The sequence below is a fragment of the Sorex araneus genome, chromosome X (assembly GCF_027595985.1).
Source record: "Sorex araneus isolate mSorAra2 chromosome X, mSorAra2.pri, whole genome shotgun sequence".
Classification (NCBI taxonomy): domain Eukaryota; kingdom Metazoa; phylum Chordata; class Mammalia; order Eulipotyphla; family Soricidae; genus Sorex; species Sorex araneus.
The window spans coordinates 181,722,449-181,745,123 of NC_073313.1; the positions used below are offsets into that span (position 1 = coordinate 181,722,449).

Consider the following 22,675-nt stretch of genomic DNA (forward strand, 5'->3'; position numbering starts at 1 on the left):
CCATTGGAGTTATTTTTAAGTTTAGCGATAGCATAGTGGGTAGGGTGTTTGCCTGGCATGCAGCCGAACTGGGTTCGATTCCTCCATCCCTCTCGGAGAGCCCAGCAAGCTACCGAGAGTATCCTGCCCACACGGCAGAGCCTTGCAAGTTACCCATGGCGTATTCGATATGCCAAAAACAGTAGCAACAAGTCTCACAATGGAGACGTTATTGGTGCCCAATCAAGCAAATCGATGAAGAACGGGAAGACAGTGCTACAGTGCTACCTGCTATACTATTGCTCTGCCTCCCTATAATTTTAGTTTAGATGATGAAGAACTGTATATCTATTTTATTTATTTTTGTTTGATTGTTTTGTTGGTTTTTGGACCACACCCAGCAATGCTCAGGGATTATTCCCAGCTCTGCACTCAGGATTTATTCCTGTCAGTGCTTGGGAGACCAAACGGGATGCCAGGGATCAAACTTGATTTGGTTGCTCTCAGGCAAGCGCCCTATTATAGCTTTGGCCCCTATATATCTATTTTATACCTATAATTATTACCTTGGATGTTTGAAAGTTTGTAATTGCTTTCTTACTTAGTTGGAAAAATATATAGCAAAACTTACATTTTTAAATATTTTGTATCTTCAGCTATCCTTTCATTTAGTGTATGTGTATTTGTTTGTTTGTTTGTTTTTTTCCCCATATAGACCTTGTGTGGACAGTAATGACCTCACGTTTCCGGTTGCCTGCTGGCAGAACCTACAATGTACGAGCATCAGAGTTGGCCCGAGACAGACAACATACAGAGGTGGTTTGCAACATTCTGCTCCTGGATAATAGTGTACAAGCTTTCAAAGTTAATGTAAGTTAATTATGTCTTCAAAAATCTCTAGTTAGGGTGGGGGTAGGTGGGAAGCGACCTTGAGACATTGGTGACAGGAAATGGACATGGCAGTGAGTATGGTGTTAGAACATAGTATACATGAAACTTATCAATAAGTATCATTGTGAATTGTGGTACTTCAGTTAAACCTGGGTAAAAAATTAAGTGAAATTTAAAACACTGGAGAGATAGTGTAGATAGTAGGATGCTTCCTTGCATGCGGCTGACCTGCTGACCTGTTTTCAATCCTTAGCATCCCATGGTCCCCTGAGCACTACTAGGAATAATTCCTGAGTGCAGAGCCATCACTGAGTGTGACTCTAAACAAAAATAACTCTATTAAGTACAAATTTAAGCTATAAACAAATGACTTAATTGTCATATAGGTCGAAAAACTTATACAGTGCAGGAAACTTTTTATTATGCATCTGTAGCTATCCAAGTATAAGGTATGACTCAAATTGTATCTTTTAGAAAGTTTGGGGTCAGAATGAAGTACAGCAGATAAGGTGTTTGTCTTGCACACGGCCAACCCTGGTTCAATCCCTGGCAAACCATAGGATCCCTTGAGCCCTCCAGGAGTGACCCCTCAGCACAGAGCCAGGAATAAGCCCTGAACACCTCCAGGATGGCCCAAAAACCAAAAGAAAGGAAGAAAGGAAAGAAGGAACGTAGGTTAGTTGACCCATTCAGGACTAGTACATTATAATTAGTGGACCAGATCAATAGAGAACTGGGGATGGTTTTTATAAATGTGATTTTTTTAAAGGCATAATTGTAAAGGTCTAAATTTTATATAATTATTAGTTATTTATTTGGGTCATACTTTACAGTAGCATTAATATTTATGATTTAGGTTTACAATACTGCTGCATCATATCCCCCATCATTTGTGCCAATATCCCTCTACCACTATCTCTGGGTCCCTTCTTGTACCTCACCCTCACACCCCCTCTTCCATTGGCAGTCTCAGTTCTCTCTCTCCTTTTTTTTTTTGAGGGGGACACTGGCAACAAACAATGCCTTTAAAAAGACCAGGTGATATGCTTATATCAGGCAAGATAGACTGCCAGCTTAAAAAGGTCATGAGGGACAAGGATGGCCATTTCTTAATGATAAACAGATCAGTACATCACGAAGAGCTCATACACCTAAATATATATACTCCAATGATGGTCCATCAAAGTATACTGTTAAGAAATGTGAACACATTTTTAGAACACTTTGACAATACTCATTCACCACTCAGATCATTTAGGCGGTAACTCAATAGGGAAACAATGCTCTGAAGGAAAAAAAAGAAGGCATGGGCCTAGCAGACACACATATAGGACTCTTTACCTTCCCAAAAGCTGATTGTATATTATTCAGTAAACATGGAACATTCTTCAAGGTAGACCATATAATGAGGCACAAAACATACTTTTGTAAAGTCAAGAAGTCAGAAATAGTATCAGCCATGATACTTTGAAAATGGAAATCAGTCATAAGCAGGAATGGGGGAAGAATGCAAACACTAGGAAATTAAACAGCTCATTACTGAACAACCAGTGGGTCAAAGAGGAAATCAGAAAGGAATCAAAAGATTCCTGGAAACAAGAATGAAGATATGAGTTATCAGAACATGTGCCACAAGCTCATAGTGAACACAGTACTCAGTGATGAAAAATTGAAATTCTTTGTACTAAGATCAGGCACAATACATGGATGCCCATTCTCATCATTAATATTTAAAATAGTATTGAATGTCTTTGGCATAGCGAGAAAGAGATACAAGGGCATCCAAATCGAAAAATAAATCAAACACTCAGTTTTTCAGATGACATATTATATATAGAAAGTCGTAAAAACTCTACAAAAAAAAATAAAAAGCTCTTAAAAATAATAGACTTATGGGGCTATAACAATAGTACAGCAGGTAGGGCATTTGCCTCACATGCAGCTAACCTGGGTTTGATCTCTGGAATCCCATATGATCCCTGAGCACTGCCAGGAGTAATTGCTGAATTCAAAGCCAGAAATAACCCCTGCTGATGGGAATGTCGACTGGTTCAGCCTTTTTGGGGAAAATAATATGGATACTTCTCAAAAAAATTAGGAATTATTCTTCCATATGATCCAAGAATTCTGCTTCTTTGTATTTATTTACCTCAAGGATCCCAAAACTATTCAGACGTTTACACTCCTATGTTCATTGCAGCACTATTCACAATAGCCCAAATCTAGGAGCAACCCATGTGTCCAAGAACAGATAACTGCATAAAGAAACACTTGTATATATACACAATGGAATACTACATGGGTATAAGAAAAAATGGAATCATGCAGTTTGTGTCTATGTACATGGATCTGGAGAGTATCATGCTAAGTAAAGTCAAAAGGAGAGGGACAGGCAGACAGACACAGAATCCTCTCCCTTTTATGGAATATAAACACAGTGAGGACCACCAGATACTCAAAGGCAACAGAAACTGAGGTAGCATATCATTGGTGGGGCAGAGTGTGGAGAGTTAATGGTGAAGGGAAGCTGACCCTCTGGTGCAGGTATGGTGCTGGAATGTTTTATGCACAAATCCCTGACACTATCAATATTGTAAATCACAGTGCCTGAAATTTAAAAAAATGTGATAATTTGTCAATTTTCATAATGTTTGAAAATTCAAACATTGTAATAAGGATTTTTAAAGCTTTTTTTCTCCTCTGTTTTGAAGTTTTCCCTTACGCTGTATAATACTAGCACTGCACTGTAGCACTGTTGTCCCATTGTTCATCTATTTGCTCAAGCGGGAGCCAGTAACTTCTTCATTGTGAGACTTGTTACTGTTTTTGGCATATCGAATATGCCACGGGTAGCTTGTCAGGCTCTGCCGTTAGGGCAGGATACTTTTGGTAGCTTGCTGGGCTCTCTGAGAGGGACAGAGGAATCAAACCCGGGTTGGCCGAGTGCAAGGCAAACGCCCTACCCGCTATGCTATCGCTCCAGCCCCATATAATATTAAGCACTAGAAAACTTATTACCACCTTGATGTATATTTTTTAGTGTATTAAGGTTACCATGTTTGTTTATTTGGGGAGATATTTTTACCTCTAGCCTAGGATACCTAAGTTGCTTTAGCTTTTTATGCTTTAAAGTTTTTTTTAATTGTTAAGAGAGAATGGGGCCCAGGATATAGCACAGTAATAGAGTTAATACTGCTTTATGCAAGAGACTTTGGATTCCATCCCCAACAAAATGGGGGGAAAAAAAAAACAATGCAGAAAGTCATTTTCTGATTTTTTTTTTTTAAGAAGAGAATGATTACTTTGCATTCAGTGCTTACAATAAGTGAGAATACTTGTGAAGTACTTATGCATTTGACTCATTTTATGTGTGAAGAAAGATTGATGTACAAAACCACAATGGAATGGTTTTGCACAATTACAGAATCACCAAGTTTGTCAGAATAGTCCATATCAGAAGAAAAAGCAGAAACTAATGTTGGTGAGAACACGGAGAAAAGAAGTTCTAATACAATGGTGATAGGAATATAAATGTTTGCAGCCTTTATGAAAAGCTGTATGGAGTACTTGGGGGCCAACATGTCTCCACCTGGAAATGGTTGGAGGGGAGAGGGGGGCCATGTGGTGCTGGAAACCAAACCAGTTATCTTCCGCCTGCAAAGTATGTCCCTTAACCCCCATACTCTGTCTCTGATCAGAGAAACATCTTTCTCCATTATTTATTTTTTTCTTTTAAATTTCAGGGGTGTGAAATGTGCATATGCATGGTTGTATTAGGGGTAGGTGTTGGCATGTGTGCATTTTATCTCATACAATTTTTAATAATTTAAAGGTTCCTTTCTCTTTACTTGTAGACTCCAGGTACATATATATTAGGCTGTTTGTCACAGCATCTTATATCTGATATTTACAAATTATATTTATCATTTCTTTTTGTAGTTTAAATAGCTATCAATATGTCTTTGAATGTATGCTTTTTTTTTTAAAAAAAAAAAAAGCTAATTCTACTGCTAAAACCATCCAGTGACTTTCTGTATTTCATGTATTTTGTGATTTGGCAGTATCTAATATTTTTACAGATTACAAATACTTTTAAAATACTTCATATTTTAATTCACTATTTCCCATTGGGGCTTTGTTTGTTTGCTTGTTTTTTATATTATACTTGCTATAGGGCCAGCCTGACTAGATTATAGATTGTCATGATTGATACGATGAAATTAGATAGCACGAGGCATACTTTCTCTCTCTTACTCTATGGGTGTGTCTGTTTTGAAATTGAATAGTATGACTTTGTTAATCTGTATGATCTGTTTTTTGGTAAAGGATGCATGACATCACTCTGTTTCCTTACTAGAACTTTCAAACAAACTTTCAGTAGTCATTGAAATGTTGTTAGTGACCATCGAGATATAGTTGTTCTCACATACGTAAGCAACATGACTCACTGTGCTTTACTTCCTGTCTTCCTTCCATGGATAACCCTTTCTTTTAGGTTTTTTTGTGAATCTTAAAATCCCTTCCTCCAGAAACCCTGACATATGGACTCAACCTTCACCTTTGGGATTTGACACTTACCTCTCCAGGTGGATAGTGTCAGATGTGTTACGTTACAGTCTATATAGCTAGTATTGTAGCTGGTGTCAAAAGGTTTTGTAAACCTTTGACCATGAGGTTTCCAAGGCCCTTCTAGGGGTAAGGAGAGGCAGGGAGTAATACCCACTTGGGGAAACACTGGGGGAAGGGGATGTATTAACCTACATAGAAGTTTATTGAATTTACTTTCTTACAGGAAAACCAGTTCTTAGTTTCATTGTTGCTTCTTGGTATTTTCTTAGTTTCTATTTCATTTCTTTCTTTCTGTTTGGTTCTTGGTTTTTGAGCCTCTCATTGATGCTCAGGGATCGTCACAGCTGGGGGACTCAGTAGACCGTATGAAATGCCGGGGATCTAATGCAGTAGGGCCGAATGCCAAGCAGGCGCCCTACCTGCCGTACTAGTATTGCTCTGGTCCCTATTTCATTTATCTCTACTCTTGTTTTTATTATTTTCTTTCTCCTACTACATTTTGGGTTTTGTTCGTAGCTTTTTTTATCCAGTTGCTTCAGCTTAACGTTACATTAGTTACTTGATATTTTTGTTTGTTTCTTTATGAAGGTCATTGACCTTCCTTTGAGTTTACTGTTTGCTGCATACTATAGTATGAGAACTTGCGTTTTCATTTTTATTTGTCTAAACCTGGTTTTTAATTTCTACTTTAGTTCCCTTTTTGAACCAATGATTGCCAAGAAGCCTATTTGGTCTCCACGTATTTGAGGTTTTATGTCTTTTCTTTTTATGGTTTAGTTTTAATTTTTATAGGATTTTGGTAATAAAAGTACTTGGTATGATTTTTGTCTTCATAAGTTTATTGATATTTATTTTATGTTCCAGCATATGGTCCATTCTTGAACAAATTTCTGTGTGCACTTGAGGAAGATGTAAATTCAGCTGTTTTGGGGTGAAATTTTCTGTAAATGTCTATTAAGGCCCATCTGTTCTAGTCCATTTATTATTGTTATTTCCTTATTTTTTTCTGTTTAGTTGATCTGTCCATAGTTGTAAATGGGTATTAATTCTCTGCTATTATAGTAATTGCATTAATGTCAGTATAATCCTATTTACATTACCAAGCTTAATGTATTTGGTATGTTTTTATTTAGTACACATATATTATTATTGTTATTGTATTAAGCCCTTAACCATTTTTTAGTGTCCATCCCTATCTCTGAGTGCTTTTTTTGTGGCTGAAAATGTATGCTTGTACATTTTTCTAGCTGGAAATATATGGTATCTGATACAAATGTATCTGTATCTGTCTTTTTATTTATTTTGGGGTGGGCCTTCCAAATGGTGTTCAGGAGGTCTGAGGTGTTACTGGTGATTCTCAGTCAGTTGGGCCAGTAGTTCAGTGCAAGGACTTGAGGATGCAATGCTGCTTGACTGCTCCAGGGCTGTCTCAGGCAGTTCAGGGATCAAGTGGTGCTAGGAATTGAACCTGGATCTGGCCCATACCTAACATGGACCCTAAGAACTATATTATCTTTTGGTCCGTATATTGTATCTTTTTAAAGCTACCCTTGTAGAAGTGTTTTCCAACTTTTACTCTGAGCCTAATTTGTCTCAGAAGCCAAGATATTTTTACTGTAGGCAGCAAGAATTGGGTTTTATTTTTTATCTCTTCTGCCACTGTATACCATTTTTTTCCCTTTTTTTGGTCACACTCGGCGATGCACAGGGGTTACTCCTGACTCTGCACTCAGGAATTACCCCTGGCGGTGCTCAGGGGACTATATGGGGTGCTGGGAATCAAACCTGGGTCGGCCACGTGCAAGGCAAACATACCCGCTGTGCTATTGCTCCAGGCCCGCCACTGTATACCTTTTAATTGTTAAATTTAAGCCATTGATATTTAAGTAATTATTGAAATACAAATTTTATTGACTTTCTAGTATTTGTGTTTTAAAAATGTTTTCTTGACTTGCCATTATTATTTTGAGTTTCCCTTTTTTTTCTCCACCTTTACTTTATTATTGTTTGTTTTTAGTGATGCTGGGAACCAAACCTAAGGCCTAACACATGCAAGACAAGTGCCCTGCTGCTGACCCTCATCTCTGACTGTTCCATACTTTAACATCGTTATGTGTTACGTTTGAGTACCTTCTCCAGTGTCTTTTTTGCCCTGTCAATTTAGCTTAGTAGGGTTTGTGACTGTCAGCATTAAATAGAAATCCACTAGAAGAGTTGTATGACTTTGCAGGACAGTCTGCAAAGATCATTTAGATTCTGCTGCTTTTTTGTGGAACATTGGCTGTAGAAGAGCTTTTGGCTGCTGGTGAATTAATAAAAGAAATATAAAAAAAAAAAAGGCCCTTATAGTGACTGTGTAGAGACTACATCAAGAGAGCAGGATATTTAAGGAGTTCCAGGTGTATGTCTTTACAGGAAAAAAAAGTGCTAGATTTCTTAGGATGTATCTGAGATAACACCAGTTCTTGCAAACATGCTATTGTATCTACATGATGAGATTTCCTGAGTGAGACTTACCTAGGTGAGTCCAATGAAACCTTTAGATTGTGTAGGGAGATAAATATTATTATTGTTATTTTGGTTTGCGGGCCACACCTGGCCACACTCAAAGCTTACTTCTGGCTCTTCACTTGGGAATGACTGGGCAGCCTTGGGACTATATGGTCTTTCAGAGAAACAGTTGGAAGAGATGAGACTGCCTTTCCTGATAACTTTCTATACGTGTTTTTTTCTTTTTCCTTTTTGGGTCACACCCGGCAATGCTCAGGGGTTACTCCTGGCTCTGCACTCAGGGATTACCCCTGGCAGTGCTCAGGGGACTATATGGGATGCTGGGAATCGAACCTGGGGGGTTGGCCGCGTGCAAGGCAAATGCCCTATCCACTGTACTGTTGCTCCAGCCCCAACTTTCTATAATTAGTGGTTATTTATAGAGCTATTTTTTATTTTCCTGGTTTTTCATTTCATATACTAAGTGGGACTGAATCAAAACTCATGCTAAAGCATAATTGTGTTATACTTACTATTTTCCTTACTCATAGAGTCCCACTACCAGAATTACTTTCTCTCTACCACTGTCCCTATATTCCAAACAACCCCTTAAGCCTGCTGCCTTAGCAGGCACACTATAATTAATTTTATATTGCTTATTACAACTCCTGGCAAGCTTCTCGTGGCGTTTTTATATGCCAAAACCAGTAACAGTGATGGGTCTCATTCCCCTGACCTTGAAAGAACCTCCAATGTGGCACCATTGGGAAGGACGAGTAAAGAGAAGCTTCTAAAATCTCAGGGCTAGGATGAATGGAGATGTTACTTGAGACCGCTCGAGAAAATCAACGCTCAACAGAGTGATGATGATGATAATGATGATGTTACAACTCAATGGCTAATGGAATTACAAAAATACTTCAGTTTAAAAGAAAATTTGTGAAAATTGTTGTCTCTCACAATAGGGTTAAGTCCTTGTCTGAGGTTTTACTGAACTGTTTGTTGATAGTTGAGCCTTCTGTGTTGTTGTTTTTGTTTGTCAAAGTATGTTGACTTCTATGTTACTTCTCCATCTAATTTGGTGTGCTCCTACAAGAATTTTAGTCTTGTGGAATTTGGCATACGCTGCTCACAGTCCAGAAATTTAGGTCTCTGTAGTCAGGGCTAATGAGTTACCATGGCAGCAGCTGTGAGATGTGGATGTGGCTGCTGGGGCTTCAGGAAATATGGGGGTTGGGGGAGGCTCCCCTCCCTCACTCTGAGAATACCACAGAGTTCTCAGCCTGAACAATGGATTAGCTGAAATTTTGCGCAGTTTGGTATCTGCAGAGATTATTTAGTGAAGTGCTGGCATTGAGCTTTTGGTTCGACTGCACGTGGTGGGGTATGGGTGCAGCTGCCCAGACTTTGGCAAGGCGGACACTCAAACAACACCTCTTCTGAGGGCACCTCAGAGTTTTCAGCCATCATACCAGTGTGTCCATGAATTTTCGCTGCTTGGCTTGCATCTCCTCAGAGACTTACTTGTCAATCAGTAGAACTGTGACGGTGGGTGAGTCAACATGGCGGCAGCTGTGGGAGGTTTTCTAAACATTTTATTAGAAAATTAACTTTATATATAAACCCACTCACATAAATATAGTAATACCAAATTAGGTATTCCCAAGAATGTGAATATAATTTACCACATTCATAAAAAAAAGAAGAAAGGATCTTTTCCTCAGTTATTAAAAAACCTCCAAACAGAAACTTAAGCAAATTTCTGTAAATTGATGAACTATATTTACAAATCCCCTAAGGCAGATATGTTTTAAAAAGAAATACTGAAAGTTTTCCTAGGGATTGGAAAACAAAGCAATAGTTTACTGCTTACTGCTTCACTGTGTGATGTTTTCTTCCTGTATGATTATTGATCATTTAGATTTTGTTTCACTTCTTACATAACTGGTTTGTCAGTAATTTTCTCTGCTGGAGTCTTTTGAGGGGAAGATCAGTTATTTCTCCATATAATGTCTGCCAATGTTTTTGTAGGAGTCGGGTGCTCAGGGCTGCTCCCAATGCTGCTCTGGGTATCATGATGTGCTGAGGGTTGAACGCTCCCAAGTGTGTTCTTTCCATTTGAATTATCTCCCTGACCAGTCCTTTGAATCTGTGCTCCAGCCCCTTGGGGTAGTGCCCTAGTTTTAAGACCTTTCAACTTTCATGCCTTACCTGTTTTAGCAGCTTTATTGAGATATAATTCACATCTGAAATGTACTACACTTGATCTTAGCCAAAAGGCTGAGAAGCGATCACATCTAAAATATATAATGTGTCAACCTTTAAAACAGAAAGATAGGGATTTAGTTTCATTCTTTTGAGAATAGATATGCCATTATTAGACCATTTTTTAAATACAAAAGACAACTCATTCCTATGTGAATTATCTTAGCACCCTTCCAGCTGATATGTAATTATTTTTAGATTCTCAATTTTTTTCTCTTCCAGTAACTGTCTTTATGTAAGAAGCACATTGTATTGATTTTTGTAGTTACATATAGTATGTTTTGAATCAAGGCATTATGATTCTCCATTTATTGTATTTTGTCAAGTTTGCATTAGTATATACAATCTTCGATTATATGTGTTTTGGAGGACTGACTTTTTCATTCTTTGTCTTTTAAAAACTTTAAAAAGTGTCACTGCTGTGATTTTCAAAATTTTTGATAATACAGTTGTTTCAGGCATTCAAGGTTCCAACACTTGTTCTACTTGACCTTCCCTCCACCAGCATCCTCAGTTTCCCACCCAGTCCCCAAGCCGACCCCATTAGCAGGCACAAACAGATTTACTTCAGTTTGCTTGTTGCAACAAAATGGCAAATGGAATGATCAGAAAATAGATTAATAAAAGTCAATTTGTGTAATTGTTTTATTTCATAGTGGTGTTGCTAAACTGAGGTTTTACTGAGTTGGTTGATACTCGTTTAGTGTTACTGCTCTTGCTCAGTGAGCTTGGTGGACTTCTAATTTTTGGGCTTCAATTTTCTCATCAAATTTACTACTCCTGTTGGGCTGTTAGTACTCTGAAATTTGGAGGATGTGTTGCATGGCTGCATATGAGACCGTGTACTGCAGCTATGGAGCTGGACCATTTATATGTTGGAGGAGGTTTGGGTTTGGCAGTTGCCAGGTCTATTCAGGAGGAGGGGAATCTCCCTTTCCACATTCCAAGAAGGCTGCAGAGTTTTCAGCTTGAAGATCCATCTGCCTGGGACAATTTGGTGGCTTGTTCCATTCTCTGTCTTTATCTCCAATAATTTTTCTCTGAAATCTATTGTTTTTGATATAATATGAGCACCATTTTTGTGATTCATGTTTACTGATATATTTTTTCCATAATAGAATTTTCAACTTACCTATGTCTTTGTAGTTTAGTTTATGGTATAGCATATATATAATAATAATTGTTATATTTCACCCAGCAGTTCTAAGCACATCATTACAGACACTGTTCAGTTTATCTGGTCTGCCTTATCATTGGAAAGGGCAGTTGGTGTTTAAAAAAGTTTTTTTTAATTCTTATTTTGGGGCCATACCTGGCTGTGCTCAGGCCTGACTTAGCATAGCAATCTCAAAATCCATCCATTTTTCTCACAAAAGGCATGATTTTGGGGCCAAGGAGATAGCTCAAAGGGCTAGAGCAATTGCCCTTTTCTTCCATTTTTTTTCCACTTTATTTAAACACTGTGGTGTACAAAATTGTTTATGATGCAAATGTTACAGGTACTCTCCAGGAGTAATTCCTGAGTGCAGAGCCAGGAGTAACCCCTGAGCATTGCTGGGTGTGACCCAAAAAGCAAAAAAAAAAAAAAAAAAAAAAAAAAGTTACAGGTACTCAATATTCTAAAGCTAATCCCATTACCAGTGTGAACTTCCCTCTACCATTTTCCCCATTTTCCTAACCACTCCTCAAGCCTGCTCCATTAGCAGGCCCAAAATAATTGGTTTCATATTGCTTTTTACTTCTAAAACGGCTAATGGATTTATCAAAAAATCCTTGAATAAAAGAAAATATGTGAGAATTGTTATATCTCCCCATGGGGATATTAAGTCCTTGTCTGAGTGTTTACTAAGCTATTGTTGCTAGTTGAGCCTTCCGTGTTAATGTTTTTGTTCATTAAGCTCTGTCTTACTTTCCCTTCTAATTTGTGCTCTGACTGGAATGTCAGTATTGTAGAGTTTGGAGATATCTTGTGACTGCAGATGAGACCATGCACTTCAGAAACTCCAGAATTTTTTTACTGGGAAGTGAGCTTACATGGTGGCAGTTGTGGGATGTAGGTGTGGCTGCTGGGGCATCTGGAACTATGGGTTGGGGAATGCGGGAGGGCTGCCCACCCTTACTCGGAGAAGACCCTAGAATTCTCAGTGAAAAAAAAAAAACAAAACAAAACAGCGTACCTGAAAGTTTTGGCAGTTTGGCTTCTCTATAGAGCTCAGTCTTGAGATAACAGAGACTAGCCATTCGCATGGCGGCAGCTGTTGGGGTGTGAATGCGGCTGTCAGGGCTTTAGCAGGGCAGGAACTTGGCAGGCTCCACTTCCCCACTTTCCAAAAGTACCCCCGAGTTTTCAGCTAGGATGCATCCGTGAACTCTTGCGGCTAGTTGATCTCTCTAAATCAGTAGATGAACTTACATGACAGTGGCTGTGGGATGAGGTTTTAGAGATATGCTTTTGCATGCAGGAGTCCTTGGTTTTTATCCTAGGCACACCTTGTTCTGCTGGGCACTGATGCTGGAGTAGCCCCAAGCACTTCTAGTATGAGCCTCGCAATAAAAAATAAAAAGCATGATTTCATCTTTTTTAGTGACAGCAGTATTCCATTGAGTGTGTATATATACTCTCTCTCTCTCTTTATCCCTCATGAATTTTTTTATTTTGGGTATATCTTTCTCTATTTTGTCAGATTGTGTGATACACAGCTGACTTTTCCAAATTGCTAGGTTGCTTTTTTTTTGTTTCTTTTGCTCTGTAGAAGAATTTTAATTTGATATAATTCCAGTTATTCTTGCTTTTGTTTGCTTGCCTGTGTTTATACTCTCCTCTGACTTAAGACAATCTCATCTACTTCCTAGCTTCAGTTATCAGATTGCTCATTCCAAAATCTGTATTTCTTCTTGCTCAAACAGAAAAATTGTTCATTCATCTTATCCATTTCTTGCTAGTTTGTTCAACAAATATTTACCAAGTAACTAATATATGCTTGTTAGTGTTCAGAATTCCAGGGTTCTGATAATTAACAGGATTCTACCTTTATGGAACTAACTGTTCTAGTGTAGGGACACATGTAAACTACACATGTGCTTGGTAGTAATAAATTTTAGAAAGTGAAAATTTGTAAAGGGATAGAATGGTGAGATGTGCTAGGGAAGGATCTATGATCACTGGGGAGGTAGCAGTAGGGTAAAATTCTGAAAGAAGAGCAAGACATAGGAGGAGCTTATGTGTTAAGACTAAGCAGATATATGCGTATACAAAATAAAAATATAAGGACTAAATGAGACAGACATATTTAATCTTAGTAAGGATTAGGAATTTTTTTTTTATTTTTATTTTTTTTGCTTTTTGGGTCACACCCGATGATGCACAGGGGTCACTTCTGGCTCTACACTCAGGAAATAACCCTGGTGGTACTCAGGGGACCATATGGGATGCTGGGAATCAAACCTGGGTCGGCCACGTGCAAGGCAAATGCCCTACCCGCTGTGCTATCGTTCCAGCCCTCATGTTGGATTTTTATCTGCTCTCTACTCTTCCTTCTTTGATTGAGTTACAGGTACTAAAAATGTTAGGTTTCATAAATGTAACTTTTTTTGGATCATACCTGGTGGTGCTCAGGGGTTACTTCTGGCTCTGCACTTAGTAATTAGTGTAGTGTAGTGTTCACGGGACCGTATGGGGTGCTGGGGATTGAACCCCAGTTGACCACATGGAAGGCAAATGCCCTGCCCACTGTACTATTGCTCAGGCCCCAAATCAAACTTTTCTTATTCCTTGAATCGTAGATTATCTTCTATTAGTTAATAGCAGCACTATTTATTTGGCTAATCCACAAACATGGGCGTGGGCATCATTTTTACACTCTGTCATCCAGCTTCACTTAACCTATTTGCCAATTTTACTTCTTTTGAATTATTCAAATTCACCTTGTCCTTTTCCCTGCCATTTAAGTCTCCATTTTCCTATTGGTATTAATACAGTAATGTCTTGATTGATGCTCCTACATTTCACTGTATCACTGTCATCCCATTGCTCATTGATTTGCTTGAGCGGGCACCAGTAACGTCTCCATTGTGAAACCAGTTGTTACTGTTTTTTTTTTTTTTATCTTTTTATTTTTTATTTTTTTTTTTTAAATTTTTATTATATCACCATGTGGAAAGTTACAAAGTTTTCAGGTTTATGTCTCAGTTATACAATATTCAAACACCATCCCTTCACCAGTGCACATATTCCACCACCAAAATCCCCAGTATACCCCCCGCCACAGCCCCCCTAACTGTATAACTGATGAATTTCACTTCATTTTCTCTCTACCTTGTTTACATTCCATATTTCAAAACAAAACTCACTATTGTTGTTGGAGTTTCCCCCCAAGGAAGACAGCCCTACTAAGGAAGCATTTGATAATTGGTTTGTCATTAAAAGATTGTATGTTTTCAGTTTTTAGAAAAGGTCGCGCGGCCGCATCAGCGGCCGCGCGGCTCGGATGTGTTCCAGTCCCGCAACCCGGAGCCGTGTTAGTTGCTTCTCAGTGTCGCCAGGGTTCCATCCGGAGAAGGTGTACCAGCTGTACCTCCTCCGTCTGGATCCCTGGTGTTGTTGGCCCGGATTCGGGTCCGGAGCATTTCTCCGGCCGCGTCGCTCACCAGACTGCCTGGCCTCTTCTCTGTTGAAGGTGGGAAGATGGCGCCGAGGGTGGGTCGAGGGCGGGACTTCTGGCGGCCGGGACCATTTGGAGTTTGGGCAGGCGCTGCCCCACTCCAGTGCCCCCCCGCGGCTCGGATGTGTTCCAGTCCCGCAACCCGGAGCCGTGTTAGTTGCTTCTCAGTGTCGCCAGGGTTCCATCCGGAGAAGGTGTACCAGCTGTACCTCCTCCGTCTGGATCCCTGGTGTTGTTGGCCCGGATTCGGGTCCGGAGCATTTCTCCGGCCGCGTCGCTCACCAGACTGCCTCAGTTGTTACTGTTTTTGGCATATTGAATACGCCATGGGTAGCTTGCCAGGCTTTGCCATGAGGGTGGGATACTCTCAGTAACTTGCCCGACTCTCCGAGAGGGGCAGAGGAATCAAACCTGGGTCGGCCATGTGCAAGGCAAACGCCCTACCCGCTGTGCTATCGCTCCAGCTCCTTCCTACATTTAATTTTTAAAATTAATTTTATTTTGTTACATCTTTATAGGTAAATCCTGGCTCTATGGTTCAAGGCCAAACTACTTGGTGCTCAGGTCTGACAATGCAGTATGGCTCCTGATGGTAATGCTGGGGACCACCAGGACCACAGTTGGCAATGCTGAAGGGAGATGCAGGGGGCTTGTGGTACCAGAATCAAACTTAAGGCCTTGTACATGTAAGGCATGTGGTCCACCCCTTTGACCTATGTCCCTACCCCTAATTTCACACACACACACACACACACACACACACACACACACACACACACACACACACATTGATCTCCCTTTCCCTCTGGTTGTAGTGACTAGGGATCACATAGAGCTATTTGTGGTGCTAGCACATTTGTTAGTTGGATTACTTACTGGAAGTCAAAACACATTAGTTGTCTAGTGCACACTTTCTTTACACTGTTCTCTTAGAAGTCACACATCTGTTTGTTACAGTGCTTGCACACACTTGCTTATTGTGTGCTAGAGATTGCATGCTTTTTGTTTTGGAACGCGGTTCACAGCATAAATTCTGCTGGGATTGCACTTGCACGTAAATTGATGGTGGGGATTAAATGGAAACCCTGTATGAGGAATTGTTTTAAATTGCTTAGTGGACCTTTTTGATGGGAAATACAGTGACATCTATTCAGATCAACAGATGTAGGATTTCGGGGGAAATCTCTAAAGAAGTTGTGGTTGTTTTTTGTTTTTTGCAATTTTGAAAAAACAAAGTTTGCTCATTAAAAATCCCCAAACCTAGAGGGGAATACATAAAATACAAAATAAAGACCTTTGTGTTTATTTTATTTCACAACTATAATGAACTTGTTCTTTCTTTTTCTATGCATATGCAAGCAAGCATATACTTTTTTCCTTTCAAAACTGGAGTTGTAGACTATTTTTTTCTGTTCTTGCACTTTGATTACTTTTTTCTTTGAGCATGTTGACATCAGTGTAAAGCCCTTTTTCTTTTAAATGATTGCAGATTATTATTTGATTAATATTTTACTATTACAGATACTATAGAAATCCTATTTATGTGTATTTTTTGGATTATAAGACTAGTGGTATAATTGTAACGTGACCTTATATACAAAAGAAGATCCTCATAAATCCCAAGGAATCTTATTTTCTTATATCTCATTTTTTTTTAATTTTATTGAATCACCATGTGGAGGGTTACATAGTTCTCAGGATTATGTCAGTTATACAATACTCAAACACCCTTCCCTTCACCAGTGCCCATCTTCCATCACCAACCCCCCCAGTATACCTGCCGACCCCTCCCACCTCCCCAGTCCCCACCCTTGTAAGTGATAAGTTTCACTTCGTTTACGCCTTATCTCGATTACATTCCATGTTTCAACACACAACTCACTACCGTTGTTGGGGTTTCCCCCAAAAAAGAAAAAGACAGTCCTATCGCTAAGGAGGCATTTGATAGTTCTCCACTGCTAAGAATATAGAGATATTAAGTCCCGCTGTTTGTTATATAACTTTTCTTTTTCCCCCTTGCCCCGCGCCACCGAGTTCACGCCTGTAAGCAGTTTCTGGAACCGAAGGTCTTGCGCTGGTATCGGCTCCGGCTCGAGATTCCACCAGCGTCCCACTGTTCCATGTACATAATTTTTCCCCTTATATCCCATTCCCACGCCACCAGGTCTGTTTGCTTAATGGACATCACACTATAGTTGACTCCACGCCGCGCTTCTTCCCGAGAAAGAAGAAAATTTCTTCTCAGCCGGCGTGGGGATATAGCTTAGTTCAGTCTAGAGAGATGGCTACCACTTTGATTGCCTTCAATATTTCAGCAAAAGACTTACTATTCTTGTTAGGATCTCCCACAAAAGTCCGACCCATTAAAATGGAACCATTACATATTGCTGATGCTAAGATGACATTAGGTCGCGCGGCCGCGCGGTTTTGGGTTTCTGTATAAAGTCGAGGGAAAGTACAACCAGAAATAACATCACTACAAGCTTTTACCCTTTTATGGTGCTCATAAGATGGAGAAACCTAGAGAGAGGCTCGGCGTCTCCATTTTGCGCTCAGCAAGCCACGGCCCCTGCGCTGTGCTCGGGAGGAAGGAGTTGAGAGAGGTTAAAAGAATTGGGGGATGCCCGGTTCCCACTGTTTCAGCCCGCCGTGGGGTCTCCGATCGCGTGCCGGAATTAGTTCAGTGGGCTGCTTGGAGTCCAAGGGCGCTTCCTTGGGCTCTTCCATCATGCTCTCTCCGCGGCAGGGTCCAAAGGGAAGCACACGTGGGGGAGGTGGGCTTATATCTCATTTTTATTCCAGAAAAGTTCATGGTTCACGAAAATATCTGCTCTCAACATTTCAACAAACCAATCTGAGTGCCAGATTTTAATCTGTTTATAGAGGATAATATTAAATTCAGAAAGATGAAAAGGGATGCTTAAGGTCATATAGTTTACAAATATGGATATGCTTTTTTTTCTTTTCTTTTTGATGAATCTAATCAGATTCTCTCTTTCTCTCTCTCTCTCTCTCTCTCTCTCTCTCTCTCTCTCTCTCTCTCTCTCCCCCCCCTCTCTCTGTGTATGTATGTTTGTCCCTCTCTTTCTCTACCTTTCTCTTTCTGTCTTTTTGTCTTTGGGCCACACCCAGCAGTGCTCTCTGCTCAGGCATCACTCATGGCAGGGCTCAGTGGACAGCCCCATATGTTATGATGCTAGGGATTGAACTCAGGTCAGCCATGTGCAAGGCAAGCACTCTACCCACTGTATTATCTCTAGTCTCAGATGACTATGATTTCTAGGATAGTTTGTGAAGAATTAGGCCAAGTTCTTTGTTGATTTTTTTTTAATAGAATTTACCATCTAGCCCTATGAAACTCTGAAACTAGTCTTCCTCACCCCTAACCCCTGTATTTGGTTGGCATTTTTTCCCTCCAATTTTTAAAAAATAAATAATCCATTTACCTTCAGCATTATTTGTTTCTTATGATAAGTCAGCTGTTAGGGGATTTTCTTATAAGTGAAAATTCTTTTTATTGTTTCATATTCAAGAATTTCTAAAGTACTATGTAATGTGAAGTCTATATTCATAACTAAGTCATTGTATAAAACAGTTAACAATTTTAACAGGCAGGGAGGACAAAGTTTACTTTTTAAGTTCATGAGGCATATAGCTTATCATTGTTGATTTTCTTTCAGAAACATGAACAAGGGCAAGTTCTGTTGGATATAGTCTTCAAGCACCTTGATTTGACAGAACGAGACTATTTTGGTTTACAGTTGGCTGATGATTCCACAGATAACCCAGTAAGTTTAAGCTATTGTGTTTTTGTTTTGATGTTTCTTTCATAATATAAATTCCTTCTCGGTTTATAATGTTTGTACCCCACATTTGCAAGGTATGTGCTGTACTACTGAGGCACATTCCTGTTTCATACTGATTTTTTTATGAAAAACTGTGTCTCATATGGATAAAATAAACCAGCTAGTCTCTGTAGAAATAAATTTAAGAATCTTTTCTTGTATCTTAATGCCTTCTTCTTGATAAATAAATATATATAAAAAGGAAGTATAGAGGATGTTGGGAGGACCCATTCAGGTTGAAAGATGCGTGCCGAAAGTAGAGCATAGACTGAACATGAAGGCCACTCAATACCTCTATTGCAAACTACAACACCCAAAAGGAGAGAGAATAAAAGGGAATGCCCTGCTGCAGAGGCGGGGTGGGGTGGTGGGAGATGGGGTAGGGGTGGGGGGAGGGATACTGGGGTCATTGGTAGAGGAGAATGGGCACTGGTGGAGGGATATAAAGATGACTGTATGACTGAAATGCAAACACGAAAGTTCCTAAGTTTGTAACTGTACTTCATGGTGATTCACTAATAAAATTTTTTTTTTTAAAAAGGAAGTGGACAGAATTGTTCCTAATGTGACTTTTCCTGGAGATACCCACATGTATCTGAAAAGTGGCTGTTGCATCTCACTGTGTGCACTATTGAGGTCTTAAAAATACAAGTTTCTCAGGTTTTCTTAATATAGCCGTAGATAAGATTATGTTTTTAATTAGAGAAGAGATTGTGTATTCACAACTGTAGTCACTGCCATGAGTACGAAAACATTCTAGAGAAGATTCTAAGACTAATATTCAAATCGCTCATACCACAAAAGATCAAATTCTATCACATAAAATTTCACACACAAAAAATATTTCTTTTCTGAAACAGTTATAGCAGAATGGATTGGGGGAAACGTTTTCAGCTCAGTTGATCTTTTTGAACTCAGTTGATCTTTTTACTGTGTCCCATTTGTCTTACTTTCCTATCACAAGTGGAACACAAGTGAAATAATATTCCCAGATATAAGAATTCAGATCCTAATGTAACAAAATAACTTTTCCAAAAGAAGTAGAATCATAGATTTTTATTTGTTTATTTGCCTTTGGGCCACACCCTGCAATGCTCAAGAGGTTACTCCTGGCTTTGCACTCAGGTATTAATCCTGGGATACACATGTGACCATATGGGATGCCAGGGATTGAATTCTGGTTGACCAGGTGCAAGGAAAATGCCTTATTTTTGGGGGCTGGACCAATAGCACAGCAGGTAGGGCATTTGCCTTGCACATGGCCGACCCAGGTTCTATTCCCAGCATCCCATATGGTCCCCTGAGTACCGCCAAGAATAATTCGTGAGTGCAGAGCCAGGAGTAACCCCTGTGCATCACCAGGTGTGACCTAAAAAGCAAAAAGAAAAAGCCTTACTTACTGTACTATCTCTCCAGCCCCCTGCATCATAGATTTTTTTTTTTTTAATTCAATCATCATGAGATACAGAGTTACAGAGCTGTTCGTGATTGGGTGTCAGTCATAGAATGAATGATCCAGTACCCGTGTACTTTTCCCACTACCAGTGTTCCCAGTTTCCCTCCCGGAAAGAAGCTTTAGAGACTGTCTTATCTACTTTTTGTTCTACATGAGAAGTTATCCTAATACAAGTAAAGCTAGAGCAGTACTTACTGACATCAATGAATAAGATATGTTAACTTGCCCTGTAAGTCCTTTCCACTGCACTGCAATTTCAATATTCAAATATTCAAAGGACCAGGGACAGAGCTCAAAGGGCTGGAACACATACCTTGCATTCAGCGAGGCCTGAGTTTAATCCAAGACACCCTCTCACACAGCGCTGCTGGGAAGGCCCAGAAATCAGCCAACCAGTCAATTAGTCATAGTAAGAAAAATCCCTGAGATGGCAAAATGTTTCTGGAGAAGAGAATTTAGAGCAAGAATATCATAATTAGTGCCATTGCTGATTGTCAGTATGAGATGTCAAGACTTAGATGATGATTCATGGACTGATAGGGAGTTATACTCTACTTAGAGGAAGGAGCATGGGAATAATATTTATGAGATTTCCGTTGAATGGGAGTAAGATTTATGAGACTGTTCATATACAAAATTCTTAGTGTTTTCAAAGTATCAGAGTTCCTATAAAGATTAAAAATTGAGGTTTAGAGCTGAGGACATAGTTCAATGGGTAGTGTACATGATTTGTATGTGGGAGGACTAGATTTAGTCTTCAGCACTGCATGGTTTCTATCTAACACCCATAAATGAGGAGTAGACAGACCCCAAATACTGCTGGGTTCAATCCAAAAACCAGTTCCTTGGCAGGTATAAAAAGCAACACCCAGGGGGCTGGAGCGATAGTACAGCGGGTAGGGCGTTTGCCTTGCATGCGGCCGACCCGGGTTCGATTCCCAGCATCCCATATGGTCCCCTGAGCACCGCCAGGGGTTATTCCTGAGTGCAGAGCCAGGAGTAACCCCTGTGCATGCCAGGTGTGACCCAAAAAGCAAAAAAAAAAAAAAAAAAAAAGCAACACCCAGACTCTTAACAAAACCAAAAAATCCCTGAGGCTCATAATAGCACAGGTAATTTAAAAAGCTGAGAGTGTTTGAACTCTTGTCTGACTCCAAAACCTGTGCTCCTTTACCAAAAAGTTGTGGTGCACAAGTAATCATGACATGATGCACAGGACATTAAAAACAATTGAGGCTATGAAGAAAGTAGGTAATCACATTATGAAATTATAAATAGTAATCAAATGAGATTTCATAATCTAAAAGAATTGATCCTTATCAATTCTTAAGTTGAAGGTATTTTTGTGTAAAGTTTGTCTATGCTGTATATTCATGTAGCATGTATTTTTATATATGTATGTTTATATTGCATGCATTTGTTATATGATAATATGCACATATAGACTAGTTTGAGAGAACCAAAACTAATATTATTTGAGGCACATAGAAACTCAAATTAATGTAAAAGGGTTTATAATGGATAACTAAGGCACTGGTGTTTTGTTTGTGGTCTTAAAAGTAGTAAATGTGAATCACAGTTGACTCTGTTTTTCTTCCTTTCTTTTTCTGTTTTTGTTTTTTTTGTGTGTGTGTTTGTGGGCTGCTCAGGGATTACTCTTGGCTCTGTGCTCAGAAATTACTTCTTGCATTGCTTTTGAGACCATGGGGTGCTGGAGATTGAACCCTGGTCGGCCGCCTATAAGATAAGATCCTACTTGCTGTATTTTATGTCCAGCCCCAAGACTTATCTTTTTCTTTAAAAATTTCTTTGGTAATGATTTCCAGACAACACACAGAAATCCTTAACATTGACACCTGCAGTCCAATTTGTGTTTCTTGCCATCTGGTGGCTTCATTAATGGCGCTTCACTTTGTTTTGTTGGCACCCAACTAAAGTGCAATATGAAATATTTTGTTGCTACTTTTGCTGTCAATTATTATTTTACTCAATTTTTTTATTATCCTAATATAAAAAGTGTGAGCCACAGATGGTATGCGCCAGCTTCAACATGATAAAGAAATGTTTTGGCTTTTTAAATTTTTTAATTTCTTTTATTGAATCGCCATGAGAAACACAGTTACAACTGTGTTCATAATTGGGTTTCAGTAATACAACTTTCCAACACTCATCCCTTCACCACTGTACATTTCCCACCACCAGTGTCCCCAGTTTCCCACATACCCCATGACCCTGGCTTGCCTCTATGGCAGGCAGTTACTTTTCTCTTTTCTCTCTCTCTCTCTCTCTCTCTCTCTCTCTCTCTCTCTCTCTCTGGACATTATGTTTGCAATACAGGTACTGGAACTTTATCATATGTCTCCCTTTACCTACTTTAAGCACTCAGTTCTTGTCTAGAGGTTTCACTTACTTCTTGAGCCAATAAACCTAAAGTTTTGGCAGATTAACTTTTTGGTGAACTCAGTCCCATAGTGATGGAGTCCAGCTGGAGTCATTGCAGCGATTTTGGGGTGTAGGAG

At 39.4% G+C, this 22,675-nt stretch overlaps 1 protein-coding gene across 3 annotated transcripts in view; it reads left to right on the plus strand.

Moving 5' to 3' along the window:
- Positions 1-22,675, plus strand: part of PTPN4 (protein tyrosine phosphatase non-receptor type 4) — a 175,667-nt gene that overhangs the window by 42,325 nt on the left and 110,667 nt on the right. For all 3 annotated transcript variants that reach the window (XM_055119989.1, XM_055119988.1, XM_004608155.2), the window contains exons 2-3: positions 695-849; positions 18,536-18,643. In XM_055119989.1, the coding sequence (XP_054975964.1) occupies positions 712-849; positions 18,536-18,643 (246 nt within the window). In that variant the 5' untranslated portion in view covers positions 695-711. The remainder of the gene's footprint in view (positions 1-694; positions 850-18,535; positions 18,644-22,675) is intronic.